The sequence below is a fragment of the Mchenga conophoros genome, linkage group LG9, assembly GCF_057382185.1.
Source record: "Mchenga conophoros isolate Kocher_MC1m ecotype Shallow Benthic linkage group LG9, M_conophoros_male_GT1.1, whole genome shotgun sequence".
Taxonomy (NCBI): domain Eukaryota; kingdom Metazoa; phylum Chordata; class Actinopteri; order Cichliformes; family Cichlidae; genus Mchenga; species Mchenga conophoros.
In genome coordinates this window covers 11,243,569-11,261,232 of record NC_140534.1, presented here as the reverse complement: position 1 = coordinate 11,261,232, position 17,664 = coordinate 11,243,569, and the positions used below count along the sequence as shown (strand labels likewise).

General features: G+C 39.5%; 1 protein-coding gene across 1 annotated transcript; it reads right to left on the bottom strand.

Moving 5' to 3' along the window:
- Window positions 1-2,432: 2,432 nt before the first annotated feature.
- On the bottom strand, window positions 2,433-12,697 carry LOC146566838 (uncharacterized). The gene is made up of 7 exons (XM_085286339.1): window positions 12,616-12,697; window positions 12,440-12,475; window positions 12,004-12,354; window positions 10,927-11,196; window positions 7,794-8,114; window positions 2,853-2,978; window positions 2,433-2,751 (listed from the first exon to the last, which is right to left on the bottom strand). The coding sequence occupies exons 1-7, from the start codon at window positions 12,656-12,658 to the stop codon at window positions 2,693-2,695; spliced, it is 1,206 nt and encodes a 401-aa protein (XP_085142465.1). The 5' UTR covers window positions 12,659-12,697; the 3' UTR covers window positions 2,433-2,692.
- Window positions 12,698-17,664: the final 4,967 nt, after the last annotated feature.

Sequence of the window (17,664 nt, the reverse complement as noted above, 5' to 3'; positions counted from 1 at the left end):
AATGACCTACAGATTTTATGCAGGTGTGTTGCAGCAGGGACACATGGAAAGGTTTCAGGACAGCGGCCCTTGAGGACTGGAGTTTGAGACCCATGCTCTAGTTCACAGGTGTCGAACTGCAGTCCTCAAGGGTCGGTGTCCTTGATCCAACACAGCTGATTTAAATGACTAAATGACCTCCTCAACATGTCTTGAAGTTCTCCAGAGGTCTGGTAATGAACTAATTGAATGATTCAGGCGTGTTGACCTGACCTTTAAAACCTGCAGCACACCGGCCCTCGAGTTCGACATCCCTGCTCTCGTTAGACAGCTGTCATTGCACATTAACTTTCATTGTTTAGGAATGCAAAATTTAAAAAAGGTTTTGTTAATACTGTAAACAGAACAAACTCTCTTTTTTTTATTACACTCAACAAAAATATAAATGCAACACCTTTGTTACTGCTCCCATTCCCCATGGGATGGACGTAGAGACCTAAAATTCATTCCAGATACACAATATAACCATCCCTCCCAAACAGTGGTCACAAATCAGTCCAAATGTGTGGTAGTGGGCACATCTGCCATATTGAGATAATCCATCCCACCTCACAGGTGTGCCACATCAGGATGCTGATCTGACATGAGTAGTGCACAGGTGTACCTCAGACTGCCCACAACAAAAGGCCACCCTGGAATGTGCAGTTTTTTGCACTATTGGGGGTCTGGGGACCCAGAACCGGTCAGTATCTGGTGTGACCACCATTTGCCTCATGCAGTGCAACACATCGTCGCATGGAGTCTATCAGATTGTCAATTGTGGCCTGTGGAATGTTGGTCCACTTCACTTCAATGGCTGTGCGAGGTTGTTGGATATTCGTGGGAACTGGTACACGCTGTCGTATACGCCGGTCAAGCACATCCCGAACATGCTCAATGGGTGACATGTCCGGTGAGTATGCTGGCCATGCAAGAACTGGGACATTCTCAGCTGCCATCTGCCCTGAACAATGTGAACCATGATTCATCCGTGAAGCGCACACCTCTTCAACGTGCCAGACGCCATCGAATGTGAGCATTTGCCCACACAAGTCTGTTACGGCGACGAGCTGGAGTCAGGTCAAGACCCCGATGAGGACGACGGGCATGCAGTTGAGCGTCCCTGAGACGGTTTCTGACAGTTTGTGCAGAAATTGTTTGGTTGTGCAAACCAATTGTTCCAGCAGCTGTCTGGGTGGCTGGTCTCAGACGATCTTGGAGGTGAACCTGCTGGATGTGGAGGTCCTGGGCTGGTGTGGTTACACGAGGTCTGCGGTTGTGAGGCCGGTTGGATGTGCTGCCATATTCTCTGAAACGCCTGTGGAGACGGCTTATGGTTGAGAAATGAACATTCAATGCACGGGCGACAGATCTGGTTGACATTCCTGCTGTCAGCATGCCAATTGCACGCTCCCTCATTGCTTGTGGCATCTGTGGCATTTTACTGTGAGACAAAACTGCACATTCCAGGGTGGCCTTTTGTTGTGGGCAGTCTGAGGTACACCTGTGCACTACTCATGATGTCAGATCAGCATCCTGATGTGGCACACCTGTGAGGTGGGATGGATTATCTCAATATAGCAGATGTGCCCACTACCACACATTTGGACTGATTTGTGACCACTGTTTGGGAGGGATGGTTATATTGTGTATCTGGAATGAATTTTAGGTCTCTACGTCCATCCCATGGGGAATGGGAGCAGTAACAAAGGTGTTGCGTTTATATTTTTGTTGAGTGTAACTCACTATTACTGGGACAGTCTATCAATTTTCATCACATTTCACAAAGTATTGGAACTTTTTCAAAATTAGTTTGGAAATATTAGAAATTTGTCAGGTAGGAAAATAGTTAAAAAAAATACTTATTAGATCAGTCTAAGAGTAATACATATATAATATCGTTAGACATCATCTTCTCAGCAGAGTTGCCCGTGATTGGATGGATGGCTCGTCCTTTTGTTCATATTGACTTTTTGTGTTACAATTACAAACCCACTCAGTTATGTAATCTAAAAAGCGAGAATGCTTGTGACCTCTCTGGAGCGCTTGAAGAGGGAACACGTGAAACACTCCTGACATGTGACTTTGGAGCATTGTTAGATGACACTTAATGTATTTATCACTAGCAGGGTTCAGTTTCTTTAGCCACACCCAGGACTGATTACTGCCACATCTGCTCTCAATCAAGAAATCACTTAAATAGGACCTGCCTGACAAAGCGGAGCAGACATCATTCCGTGATCCAAGGAAATTCAGGAACAAATGAAAAATAAAGTAATTGAGATCTCACAGTCTGGAGTCCAGCGAACCACAGTGAGTGCCACTGTGGTTTGTTTGTTTGTTTTTCTAGTTGCCAAACCGAAGTCTTTCTAACTCAGGATGACTTGGCCTGAAAAAAAGGGGTGTGCCATCACTCAGTTTGGGAGAGCAATCTTTATTAGGAGATTTGAAGAATGTTGTTGTCACTTGTTACTTGCTCAAAAGGGCTGCAAGCAGAATAATTTTGATAAATATCTTCTTGTTCTCTACAAAGGTCCACAGTTTGTTCATCAAATGACCGAGTTACAAATACATGATCATTTTCATCACTACTGCTTTGATCTTCATCTGCTTTTCTTCTCTCTTTCTCTGCTCCTCCTGTTTGTTCAGTGTGATTTCTTTGGTGTTCAGTCTCTCAGAATCCATATCTTTTGTCACTGACGTCATCATCTTCATCACAGATTGTTAGAGTCACTGAAAGACAACAGAGCAGATTTCTGTCATGTGGACATCATATTCAAAACAAAGCTGTTGTTTTTTCATGTAATATATTGTTTGTTCTGGTGAGCACAGACTTCTGTTGTGGACGTAGCCCAGCTGTGTTTGCCTCCTTCTCCTGAGCACCAGGAAGACCACCAACAAGACCAGCAGGAGCAACAGGACCACAGTAACTGCAGACAAGACCAGCCGCATCCAAGGAACTAAGAGAGAAAAGGTTTTTGTCAAATATGCAAGATAGAAAGTGGTTCTGCATGAGTTATTGTTGTCCCTGCATCTTTGACTCAGGGTTTTGGGGATGTTTTGGTTTTCTCTACTTTTTTATTTTTGATTATCTTTGAATCGTTCTTATTGATGTATGTATGTATGCTTTATCTACCTAAGCCTGATACAGGATTAGGGTAACGGTTTACATTCAAGCTCCACTACCTGCTATTTATTGTATTATGTTTACTTTCCTTGTGCTTATGAATTTCTTGTTATCTGTGCCTTAAGTTCCCCATTTTAGGTAATGCTTTAGTTTATTAACCCCTGTTTACGTTCCTGTTCTGATCCTTCTATCTTGTCTTCTAATGTTATAATCTTTGTTTTATCTATTTTTCCAATTCAGTAAAAGGACTAGATGTTACAATCTCTGATAATGCATTGCTTTAAATGAAGAGAAGCTTGAGGGATGGCTGTTATGAGGAAAGGCCGCCCAGGAACTGCGATGCTGCAATGACAGGATGATCTGACTTGAGCTTCAGCGTTTGTGCAATTTGCAAAAATTGTGTGATGCAGACTTTTCAATTTTCAATTCATTTAAATCTTCTGCTCCTGAAAGTGAAACTCTTACAACTACCTATCCCTTTAGCTAACCCACCAAGAAAAAAAGCAATGGAAATTTTTTTTGTTTGCATTTCTTTCTTTTTTGTTTGTTTGGTTTTTGCCTGTCCCGTTTGGTTTTGTTTGTCTGAAGGCCAACAAAGATACCCAACGGATTTACTTTACCAAGTGGATCATCACGGCTTTGCCATATTGGTCCAATTGATCAACTTTTGTTGTTATTGTCATTTATTTTATTTTATTTTTATTTTCAGTTGTTACAGATGGGACAGACATGGCTGGGGGATAGGAAAAGGAGAAAGAGAAAACAGAAAAAATAAGAGAAAACAAGCAAAAAAGAAATCAGCATAGTAAACACAACACCATCTCATTAATCCAGCTAAGTGTAAATAACAGTAAATACTAAATAATGATTGTTGTAGTGCAGCACGCAGGACCGACAGCGCACAATGTGCTTTGAGGTATCAGCCAAGGAAGATGTGGTTTGTGTCTATGAACAGTTAACACCCGTGTGTACACCTGTGTGCACACCTGTGTGGATCAGTGCGCTTGTATTCAAAAGGTTTCTCCGTGTAATGATCTGCTAGAGGGTGTGGGGAGCCATAGCCTCGTCCCCCAGGGCATGAAGCAGGCATGGAGGAGATCCAGGCCCCAGACTTCCAGAGGCCCCAGAGTGCAAGAGCCCAAGGAGGACCACTGGTTTGCATTTCTTATTGACTTGGGTCAGTAATAGCCACAATCAATATTTTTTTTAAGACCCTATAGTTTTTAAAAACTGCCATCACCAGTGTGTGAATGTGTGTGTGAATGGGTGGATGACTGGATATGCAAAGCGCTTTGGGGTCCTTAGGGACTAGTAAAGCGCTATATAAATACAGGCCATTTTAAAATATTGATCTCTACCAAATAGTTGAGATGTCACTTAATGGTTTACCTATGAAATGTAATGTTAATACAAGTACAGTAGAAAATACAGTTGAAAAAAGTCAATTCTGTCCATATGCTACTTATTTGCAGGGATGAGTGATGAGCATGAAATGGTGATCTTTGCGTTGGACTCTTTGCTACATCCTATAACAGATGAAAGACGCATGAACCCACAGGCATTGCTTAGAAGGCTGACATATTTGTTGTCAAACCTTTTTACTGCAATCAGACCTTCTTCAGACCTCCATGGCCCTTCTTCATTAGGTCTTTGCCTGCCATCAGGGGAGCTCCACCCAGTGCAGTTTGGTCATAGAGTACCAGTGCACCTGACACCCAAGGAGGAGTGCAACTTCTGGACCAAGCTCAAACTTGTGAAGAGCTGTGGTTCTTTTATGGGTTTGCACAATGTTTTTTACAACTTTGGCTTCTAGAGGTAGCTTCTGTTCCTCTACACTGAGGGAAGCATTGAAGAATGTGGATCTGCCTTACGGCAGCAAGTTATCGATAATCCAGATGAACTTGGCAGAACAATTTAAAACCCCACTCAAAGAGTTTGTTGGCAATATATTGGCGGAGAGTGGCAGCCCTTGTGGCTTCATGTGAGACCATGACCTCAAACACACTGTGCTTGAAAGTGGATGGTATCAGGAGACACCACTCACGAATCCACCACTGGCGCATGTGGTTATGAGCCATTCAATTGTTCAGCGCCCATCTAGTACTTGTAAAGTATACAATTATAATTTTGACAACTTAGTAATATTAATTTACCAGCTAGTGTAATTTAGTTAAAAGGTAATTAGTTGTGATATTTGTAATTTTCACATGTTACTCTTGATTTTTACCATATTATTCTTTTTAATTTTGTAACTTTCTGAGTTTTCCATATTAACTCAGAAAGTTACAAAAATTACTTACTGTGGAAATTCTTTCAGCATATTCTTGCTATGCTAACACTTAATGTGATTTATCAACAGCAGTGGATAAACAAAATGGGTCCAGATGTGTTTATTTTATGGCAAATAATACATTTAATAACATTTAGGTTAATGTTAGCATTAGCACCATAAAGTGACAAATTTTGAGCACAAAAAACGATTACACATTAAGAATTTTTTTAATGTTATCAAGTCACATAAATCTGTTCAGTAAGTCCTCTAACACTATCACATATCCAAAACATTATACCTTCCTACCTTAGTTTAATCAAAAACACTCAAAATATGTTAGGTGGTTTTTTGGTTTCTCACTTCCTGGTTGGGAGAGGGATAAGAAGAACCAACCATTTACATTCACAGTGACATCTGGTGGATTATTTCAGCACTGCATACCTTAACTAAGTAGTAGAGATGGCTCAGTTAGTTGGAGTGAAGTTAGGCACTCTTCTTATTGAAATATAAATGTGCTCGACCATTTGGTTGAGCAGGTTGTTAAAGTGATATGCCATAAGGCCAGCTGCAAAAATACTCCTGTTCACAATTTTCAGTTACAAAACACTGAGCCTCTTTAGTAATTCCAGCAGCTCATTAGGCTTTCTTAAAGTCAGCAAAGAGGCACAGAAAAGAAGACCAGACACCAGCGATCGAGGACAGACGCAACAACATTGTCATCCCCTATGTAGCCGGTGTATCAGAAAAACTCAGGAGAGTTTTCTCCAAGCATGACATTCCGGTGCATTTCAGACCCAGCAACACACTCAGACAAAAACTGGCTCACTCGAAAGACAAAACTCCAAAACACAAACTTAACAATGTGGTGTATGCGGTACAGTGCAGTGAGGAATGCCCAGACCTCTACATTGGAGAGACCAAACAGCCACTTCACAAATGAATGGCACAACATAGAAGAGCCACCTCCACAGGACAAGACTCAGCAGTCCATCTGCATCTTAAGGATAAAGGACACTCTTTCGAGGATGCCAACGTTCACATTTTGGACAGAGAGGACAGATGGTTTGAAAGAGGAGTGAAAGAAGCCATCTATGTCCACTGTGAGCGACCATCTTTGAACAGAGGCGGGGGTTTACGACACCAACTGTCTGCCATCTATAATCCAGTTTTGAGTTCCCTCCCCAGACGCCTTAACGCCCACTCACATCCTGGGCCATCTGACCTCAGGAATTCGCATGATAAGGTGGGGCCAGGTTTCACAATGAACATACCCGAAACTCTGGCTGATTGGGACCCACGCCCAGTTTCACACCTTGGCTCAGGTGATTAGAGGATCATCAGGGGGTCCTTTTGTCCCTCTGTGGGAGGAAACTCCCACTAGGTTTATATCTGGGACTCTCCACCATTTGACCTTAGAACTGAAGAAGCTTCTCGGATGAGAGGTGAAACGTCTTCAAGCAACTTAAAGAAATACTAGACTATCTCTTTACCCTCTCATTTCCCCTAAAGTTGTTATAGTTCACTTAAACTAACTAAATAATAAAACTTGATGTGAAAAATGAAAATTTAATTTCAAAAGACTACCTGACAGAAGCCTTGATAAGAGCTGTACCATCTAATTGCAATGTAATGCAGGCAAACAAAACTTTTCTTTTTACTTATTGTTATTGTTTCTTCAAAAAGCTCTATAGTTGACAGTTATTGTGTAGATTAATAATTACTTTTTTGAATTGTATACTACAGGTTTTTGACTGAGCTTCTTGGAAAGTAAAAGAGAGCTGCCTTGAGCTCTGAAAATGTGAACAGGCTAGTTTGTCTAAGTAACTGGCTGAAAGAGATGGACAGTAAATGAGCATGGCGGTACTGTGAGTCCAGAGGATTTGTTATTTTTGCACTAAAATGTTTGATGATCACACTATTTTAGCCTAATGTACAAAATAATTTTGGCTAAGGTTCCTCTGAGTTTAAAGGTGAAGCTGGTCAAATAACCAATACCATTTTGAAAATGTACTTGAAGCACTTTATTTTTAGGTCTGCCCAATTTTGTCCAGAGACTTTTTTTTTCTGTGATTTAAATTGAAATGCAGTTTAAAGACTTTTTTCGGGAATTAAAAGAGCTCAAGTTTACAATGTTCATGCCCATGTCTAATATTTAATTCTGTCTCCCACTATTAAAAATAAAAAAAACTAAGCTTTTGAAATAAATCAAAAATAACTGAAATTAAAAGACCCGATTTTTTTTTTTTTTTTTGGTATTGTTTGTTTGGTAAACTTTCAAACAGAGAAAATCCATAAGGGAAAAATAGGGAATAGAGTGGCCAGTGTGCACAACATGTTGTTCTAATTTTTAATACATAAATTCAATAGTATACTTACATTTAATGATGACAGTAATGGGTGCTGTTGCAGTAGAACTCAATGTCCGTGTGGACACTGTGACATACACACAGCTGTAGTTGCCTTGGTGTTCATACTCAGCTACAGGGAAACTAAAGGAGGCTGCGTTGTTGACTGCTGGCTTGCTGTCTGGGATGTTGGAGTCAGAGAAGATGAGGATGAAACGTCCACTGGAAAAACTGGAGTTAATGGAGCAGGTGAAGACAAAACTGTAACCCCTGGTGATCTCTGCACCTTCAGGACCCCAGACCAGACCTGCACCAGGAGAGGTCAGGGAGATGCTGGGTGTCTGCAGTCTCACTGGGGAATAAAAGGTACCAGGATTAAGAAGGAAGCAGAATCAAACACAACACTTAGTTTCTTGTTTACACATTTAGCAGTTATGGACCAGCATTAACATTTTTTGTTATGCTTCTTATGATTTAATGAATGAATATTCACTCTTTTAGGTCTTTGCAAACTCTAAATTTGATTCTTTCATTGCTAAACGCTCCACAGTCTCCAATAACTAACCTCTAATACTGTCCGATTGCTCCTTGCTACAGTGGGCTTTGAGAGCATTTTTGATAATGGCCAAAAATAAAGAAAGCAGTAAAAATATCAGATAAATAAAGTGACTAAAAACTATAAAGTAAACATTTTTGTCTTTAATACATTGTTTTTATATACAACAATTAACTAAGTTTAAAGCTACGATTGAAAAACTCTTTCAGTAACTTTGTTCCAGTTTTTTTTTAAAAAAAATCAAAGGACCAATGATAAAAATGAAAATGCAGTAATCTCTTATTTTACGTCACTGTTATTCGTATCGGCTTTGTTCCAAGAGTTACTCCATACTTGTGTTATTTTTAACCAGCAACAGAGAGTCTGACCAAATCACTTAATGGGGAACTGAATTCACGACATGAGCCTCTTTTCTTATACTGACACTGCTACAATCCCTCGTTATCAAAATCCACGTTAGGAATATTAAAGGTAGCAGAGTTTGTGTTGGAGGTTTAATCCGATTACTTTTTTTAAGTAACGGGTAAAGTAAGGGATTACTATTGCAAAAACGGTAATTAGATTACCGTTACTTTCCCATAGGAACGCTGCATTACTGCGTTACTAAAACCATGGTCGTGTCCAAATTCATGGGCTGCATCCTCCTGAGGACCCGGCCTTCGCGGACTACGTGGGCCGGGTCCTCAGGAGGTCGGGTAGGCCGGAAGTAAACAGCCGTGGAATTGGACGGTCTAGCCTCGGTGTCTCGGTGGAGTTTAATAAACTCGGCCGTCTGCTCCTTGTTATCTAAAATATAACAGGACACTGGAGTAAATTCTCGACCATCTCACACTTCTGTTTAATCAGTTTTCTGTTTGATGTTTATTCAGCTGTGTGAAAACCAAGGAGGAACCCACCCGAGGGATTAATAAAGTTTTATTTTATCTAATTTAATCTAATAACTTTAATCTCAGCCAAACAGATTTACTCACGAACAAACAAAACACTGAAAAAAGCCAAACAAGAACATTTTTAGGTTGTCTAAGTGACTTATATATTACGTTTAACCTGAGTAGTGAAAGACCGCGGTGATCTGAAAATGATGTGCTGGGAGTTGTGCCATTCTCAGCGGCTTCAGTGACCCTCGAGTTCCCGGCTAGCTATCGAGCTGGTGGGTAAGAGACGTCTCCGAAAATGTTGCACATGCACAGGTACAAGGCAACGAAATGCAGTTTGCATCCATCCAGAAGTGCTTTAGTGATATAGATATATTATAATATATATTAGCAATAATATAGATATGTAAGTATATTACAGAAATGGGTCTATTATGGTATGTTATAATGTACACGGTATGAAGTATGTTGTGAATATTCTTTTTGTGACCCAGAAAGATTAATAAGAGTAATTTTAAAACTTAGTAGCGGCCGCCATTGTTGGAAACTGGAATTGGCTGGGCTGCGCTATGAATTCTGGGATGTGGTGGGCCACGAAGGACACACCCGACCCATCCTTCAAATTCGGGGAAAAGGAGGACGCATTTGTCGGCTGCATTTGGATTTGGACAGCCTTCGGCGCATCGCTGTGACATAATCGGTCTACAAATGCGCCCTCAGGAGGATGCAGCCCATGAATTTGGACACTGTCGCTACCTGATCCGTACTGGAAACCCGATCCGTACCCCGCATGCGCAAATCTTACGTCACTTCCTCTCTTTGCCAACATTGCAACATTCAATATATTTGAATGATACGGTTAGCTTTCAGTTAGCTCCTAGCATTTCTCAACAGCTCTGCCTCCTTTTCGACTGCCCGGGACATTTAAACAATGGATAATCCGTATACAAAGAAATTCATGCTTTTCTCCTCAACAGAGAGCGTTCCCCGATTGAACAACAGCGCCGTAAAATAAGAAGAATGACAGGTGAAATTAGGTGTTATTTATTTTCTGCTGTGTTTTACTTGCATCTATTTGAAAGAGTGAGTGTAAACACAGAAAAAATATTTTATGTGCTGGAATGTGTAGAAAATAGGTTTAAATATTAAACAAATTTCTTCCAGTCAGTGAATGTTGCATATAATTACATTTTTGCTTGATGCATAAAGTTAAAAGATTAAAACTAATAAAACAAGTTTTAAAAAGAGACTTTTCCATTTGATTACATTTTGTATGATGGATTATGCAGAAAAAGTAGAATTGGGCTGAAAGATCTATCACTTTATCACCTCTTCAGGTTGTAAATCGTGTTTTTAAAAAGTAACTAAGTAATTAATTACTTTTGAAAATAAGTAATCAGTAAAGTAACGGGATTACTTTTTTGGGGAAGTAATCAGTAATTAATTACTGATTACTTTTATTCAAGTAACTTGACCAATACTGCTCGTGAATGAACCCTGAATTTGACTCAGAGTGAACGATCCACCTAAAACCTGAGTTGAGACTGAACATGTGATTTCAACAGTCTGACCCCAGGTCACCTCACCAACAGGGCAAATGGAGATACGAGGTTTTGGAAACCTCACTGAAAAAATATCAACATATCAAAGCATTATCTCACCAGGTTACTGATTCTATTATTGAAAGAAGAGAATGAAACAAACAACTTGGCAAAGTGGATTTTTTTTCTTACCAGTGAGTCTGACAGGGGAAGAGCTGAACCTTCGACTTATTTTCATGTACTGACACTGGTACAGTCCATCATGATCAAAGTTCACATTTTGAAGATTGAATGTAACAGAGCTTGTAGAGGATGGTTTAGTCTGACTGAATGAGCCTGAAGTCTTCTGGAGGATAAAAGTTCCACCTGAGAACTTATCTGAGACTGAGCAATTGATTCTGACGTCCTGACCCCAGGTGACCTCATTACTGTACAAGGAGATGGTGGGCTCAGGGGGGGTTTCTAAAAAAAAAAAAAAAAGATGTAGTATTAGATAAAACAGGACACAGTCGAGTTCAGATCAGATAATATTAGTGGCTACGATATTGGCTAATGGCTTAGCTGATACCGTTTTGTGTCTGCAAATGACAAATCTCTGCAGCTAAATACCAGACTACTGTTTTTTTTTTCATGCTGTATCTGATTTAGTGTCTGCTGGCAGTTATGTGCAGTACTGTCACTGCTGGTTATGGTTACACTATCTCCAGCCTCTCGTATACACACAGAAAAATGAGGCAGGTGTGCTCTCTCCTGAATACCACAATAATATGTACTGCCTCCTTCTCTTCTCCAATACACTGCAACCTCTTGGTTTCTCTCCCTGGACATCTTCGACATATGATCAATGACCATTAAGTCAAATTATAAAGAAAAAACATCAGATAAACACTCACTGAAACTGATCATGAGCTATAACAGTGTAGAGCAGGCTGGTAATGGTTTAAACTTCTCTGATTAGTTACTGGCACTAATTTTACAGACTTTAACTGCTCTTTTCATTCTCTCATCTCATATTTCCTTTTTCTCACAATATCTTGAGGGGGTTAGACAGAAACTTTTTTGACCTTGCTTCTATCTTATGAATGTTTCAGGTTATTGCTGCTAAAGGAGATTTTTAAATTAGAGTGCACACATTGTAATGATGCTTTTTTAAAAAGTAAGATAAGCAAAATATGATGGAATGAGAACAAACTAGAATCTAAGTTTTAACTAATACATGAAAAAACCCAGTTGTGACACCACCGCAGACTTTGGAAACAGTTTTCTTACCTGAACAGACCACACCAGCGTCTTCACTATGGCTACAGTCGTGTGTCCTAAGTCCTCTGTGACGACAATCATTTAGAGAAGTTTCACTTCCTGAACAGTCCACATCATCAAGCATGATAGTCCCTGTACCTTGACCAAAGTAAGCAGACCCAAGAGCCTCCAGTGCTATCCCACAGTTCAGCTCTCTACAGACCACCTCAGCATCTTTTAAGTCCCAGCCATCATCACACACTGTTCCCCAGGAGGTGTAACGGTAACGGTAAGAGTAAGAGTAGGAGTTATAGTAAGACTTATAGATTTCAACCCTTCCAGAGCACCGAGTGGACCCATTTCCAGCTAATCTGAGCCGACCTATGAGGAACAAGAAAATATGAACTATATTGCAAAAATGGCTTTAAATTAAAAATGCAAGTATGACAGGTTAGAACAGACTGACCTGCAGAAGGTGAAGGTGACACCACGAGATAAACAACTATGGGAAAATTAAACCATGGAATGTTATCAAGACATAAAGTTATTCAGTCTAAAAATAATTTAAGAAAAGTTGTAAAGTTATCCAGACTGTCTCTGTGATAAAGAAAAGTATTAAACATTATGGAAAATCTGTTTTACCGAAGATCAAGAAGTGCAGCGCTCTCTTCTCTCTGCCCTCCATGACTGAGAAGAAAGGCTGCTGCTTCGTGTCATTTATGAGAACAGATGACAGAAAACTGAACTAAAACCTGTGGTTTACAAAAACACTTTGCACTGGTTATCCTTCTGAAACACTTCTCCTTTTGATTTCTTTTTTTTTCTTACATGAAGTAACAGAGCACTAATACTGAACAACTCTGAAATTTAGAGCACCAAAAGAAACTGCAGCACTCAAACAACACATTTAATAAAAATAATAATAATGGATTGCATTTATATAGCGCTTTTCGGGGCCCTCAAAGCGCTGTACAATTCCACTACATTTACCAGGTCTGGGCTTAAAAATAAATATAAAAATGTCCTTTTATATGGATCTGAGTGCTTAATTGTAAGTAACGGTCTAACATCCAAGAAAGCAGGCAGATAATGGATTACAGATCTTCCTTATAGAACCAACGCATAAGCTTATTTTGACGAGTCTCTTTTTCAGGCACCGTACAAAAAGCAAAATGAACAAAACAAAACAAGAAGGAAACAAGAATAGATTTAAAAAACAAGTAAAATACATAGTAGGTGCTAAACATACACATGACACAAACACATGAACAAATCAGACAGACTCAAATGCCAGCGGGAAATACGTTTTGAGTCTAGTTTTAAATGACTCAGTGGAGGGAGCACATTTGACTATGAGGGCAATGCTCTTCCACAGGTCAGGGACAACCACAAGAATGCAGGTCTCTTTGACTTTAAATACAGAGCAGAGAACAGTCAGAAGCATCTGCTCAGCTGATCAGAGGGACCTGGAAGCTGAACAGGGCTGCAAGTGGCCAAAGATGTAGAAAGCAGCCAAACCATGACGGGTTTTGTAGACAAACAGGAGAAACTTGAAAGTGATTGTAAAACTAACTGGCAACCACTGGAGAGAAGTTAAAACAGCTGTAATATGATCTCTTTTTGGGGTGTCTGTGAGGAGCAATATTTTGAACAAACTGGAGACGGGACAGGAAGGTCAAGTGGGAGGAAATGAGAGATGTAAAAATCACAGTTTTAATGTTGGAAAAAAAGAAAAAGGAAAATACAAAAACTAAGCAGGGCAGAAACAGACAAACAGACAGACACCACTTCCACAAAGGGGGAGAAAAGAACAGAGGGAGACGCAGACAATATATATGCAATAGGGAATTGGCACAGAGCGGATACACCTGGGAAACACAGTTAGGGAACATAACCTGGCTGACCAGACAAAGGAAGCAAAACCGAACATCTCACACACGACTATAGAGCTCTAATCATCTGCAGCAGTAACACTGATCCATAGAACACTGACGGGGAACATTTCTTTTTACACTTTTAAGTGTACTGAAGTGTTTTCAAAATATTTTACTACTATTTCAGCTTGTCTTGTCAAAAACTAAAAGTCATAATCACTGCTTGCCTTGTCTAGCAATTATTCTGCATCAATAAATTGACACTAGTGAAAAAAAAAAGCATCTTGAGATTTGGACCCTTTTTTTAATCATTAGGTAGGTAAAAACCCAAAATTTTATCTGCAAATGTCATCCTACCCACTTATAAGTAAAGCAAACAACATTTTCTAATTCTTAAAGAAATCAAAGATAGTTTTGATTTTCCACAGACATTTGACAGACAGGAGGTGGTTTGGTGGCAGGAAAGGAGAAGCTAGTGTGTTGCAAGTTTCACAGTGCAATTATCTGATTTTGCATGCGTGGATATGGGAACTGCAAAGTAAGTAAATTAGGTGGAAATGAACATTTTTTTTCTTGATATGACCTATGTGAACTATCACAAAAAGATAGCTGATAGCTATCTTTAAATGTATTCTGATGGGTTTAGATTTTGTTATTGTCATTTGTATTTAGAAATATTTAACCATATATGCTTAGAGGTGTATAATCATTTGTAGATTGAAAGAATGTCTCATCCTAGGAGGTCTGTAACAACTCTGTGTAGCATGAAGGGGGAGTGCGTTCACTCCCTCTACAGAGTGTTCTGGCGTAGATCACACCTCCTAGGAGAGGTCGTATCTTCTCTTGCTGATATATGGTATAGCAAACACACGTATATCTGTTTAAGTATAAGAGCCTTTTGTTCAGATGGACCCGCTCCTGGCACCAGCGTTTGGGGAGTCTTCACAGGGTCACACCTTGACCTCACACACACACACACACACACACACACACACACACACACACACACACACACACAGTATTCTTTGTTCACATGTATACCTATGTAAATAATAAATGTTTTATGGGGGTGAAATGAAGAAGGTGATGACGAGGAACTGACCTTTACTGATGTCATAGAAGCTCTTTCAACCGCATCTGGTGATGCACAGTTTAGCCTCCCTCCACACTGCAGATGTGCATCACACACAATTAACTTGATTTCAGATTTCGATGTTGATAAACGTCTAAATTCCTGTGCAGACACCAAGGCTGTATATAGGAGTAGCATTGCAAAATGTTCTCCTCTTTGGACTAGAACAAGTCGATCAACATTAGCCTCTGAACAGGTGGAGGAAGTCAGCCGCAGCAAACTAATGGTACCAACATCCACAAGTTGGAATTCCCTGTATGAGGCCATTTCCAGAATCATCACAATTTCCTTGAATGAACTTAATGCCCTGTGTGTAAAACTGTTTTTCTGCCTTGTTTTTCTGTTGTGGTATTTAGCCTAACAAACGGCTCGCATTTTGTTAACCTTCAGTTTTTTCCTCCTGGCTGATCAGTCATGACAAAATGCAGATGTATTGACTAAACTAAAACAGTACATAAATATAGCAAACGGTAAATAAATGGGCCATTATTATTGCTACTCCCCCTGGTGAAAACATATGTACAGTTTGACTTTTTGTTCGCTTAAAAAATGAAAAGTGTCACGGACCCGGTTCCGGGGACTCGGGGTCCGTGAGCAGTGTGGACTATAACCTCTACTTTACTATAGTTAAGGTGTGTTACCTTAGTTTAGTTCCTTGAGTGTTTTAAAGTTTAGATGTCTTATTTTTCTTATATTCAGTTTGGCTCTGTGAATTTTTTCCTCGATTTTATTCTTTAAAATGCTGAGTCTACATTTTTTGCTAGTTTCCCTTACTGATGATTTGTGGAGTGCTTAGTTCCCTCTGCGTTCCCTCTCATTTCCTCCATCTGTCTCATCTTGCTGTTTGTCCTTGTCTTCCACTGTTTCCTTGTATCTATGTGCACACTTATGAGTCAGGCAGCTAATCAGTGGCTCCTGTGCGCTTGTCTTTGGAGGTTTTCTGGTTTTGATTACAGCCACTGCTCACTGGAGAAACTATAGTAATGCAACTCATGCATTTCAAAAACTATAGTATTGGAATGACTTGATTCACGGCATTATGCTTATTTCAATTTTACACAGCCTCCTAAATTGGAAATAAGGTTGCCTTACTTTCCTCTGATTAAAAAGATCACTTGTTTTATTTTAATTTTGATAAATTTCAGTGTTTTAAAAGTTTAAATGGATTTAGTCATGCACAGAAACACAACAAACTCTTTGTCACTAAATCATAATTAGTAAGCCTGACTATGACTCTTTTTAGCTGACAGTTTGCTGCCTATTACAGCCTGGTTTTAACAGATAGCAATCTTGTATTTAGCTCGCCCAGTTACAGTCAAAGCACCACAAACATGTTCAGCAGTTATATTACATAAAAAAACCCTGTGAATACTGTGTGTTTGAGATAATTTTAGAGGTTTGTTCTCCTTCCAGGCTTCTTGAGACTTGGAGACATGTTTTATTCATTTGATGGGTAAAAACTCTCAAAGCTCTAATATTTTATTTGTAAATGTAAATGTCATCTTACACACTCATGACTTAAACAACACCATGTTTAATTCTTAAAGGGTTAGATAACGTGTTGTCTCTGTCTCTGGGCAAAGAAGTTAAGACAAACAGTTTTGATTTCCCAGACAAAGTTAATAAAGAGAAGATGGTTTGGCTCCAGGAAAGTGGAAGCTAGTGGTTAAAAGTTACACAGTGAAACTACTTGGCTGTGTATTTGTAAATATGAGTGTGTGTATATACTGACGTTTGTGGCTAGTGATGTTGAGCAACATAACTGACTTAATTTCTGTTCTTTCTGTGTCCATCCTTTACATTACTGCAATCTTGTGACTGCAGAGGCTAGCAGCTTTTCCTGGTAGTTTGGGCATTCACATGATGGATAAACTGCTGGTCTTTCACAGTAAAGTCATGCTGCCCTTGCTCTGCTTTCACAGATCTGAGATCAGTTACGATCTGCGATGTGTGTGGAACTACAACTAGCATTAGTAAATAAACAAACTTCAGTGATTTATCATTATAACACAGTAGTTTTCTCTGGCTAACTAGCTTGGCCAACATGTGTGATGTACAGAAGAAACAAAGTTGTTAGCAAGTCCATAGCAAGGGCTATACTAAAACTTATGTAAAAGATGTTTTATGGTGTTTTTATCACAACATGCTAACGTCAGCATGCTTTTATTACTTTATACTGACATTAGCCTGCTTTATAAAGCCAACATCTGACATGTGACCTATGACTGAAGTGCTATATATTAAAATGATGTCTTTTATCATTTTTACCCACAGGATTGGAGGAGGATTGGCTGAAATCTGTGACTTCTATAAGCTGTAGAAACTTGAGATTTTAAGATCACGAGGTGTGTTTTTGCAAAACCTATTGGCATCATTGTGATGTTGAACGGCATCATATTGAAAAAATAAATACTGTGTTGCACAGCTCTCTCAGTGCCCCTTATATATTACCGTATTTTCACGACCATAAGACGCACTGTACTAAAAGGCGCAGTCTCAGTTATGTGTGCCATTACAGTATTTAACACACACATAAGGCGCACTGGATCATAGGGCGTATACAAGTACCGTATGCGTATTTAAAAATAAAGCGGAAGCAAACCTGAGTTCGGTACTCACATTTTTATTACCAGTAATCGTCATCATCAACAACACACAAGCATACAAGTGTGCGTATTTAAAAAT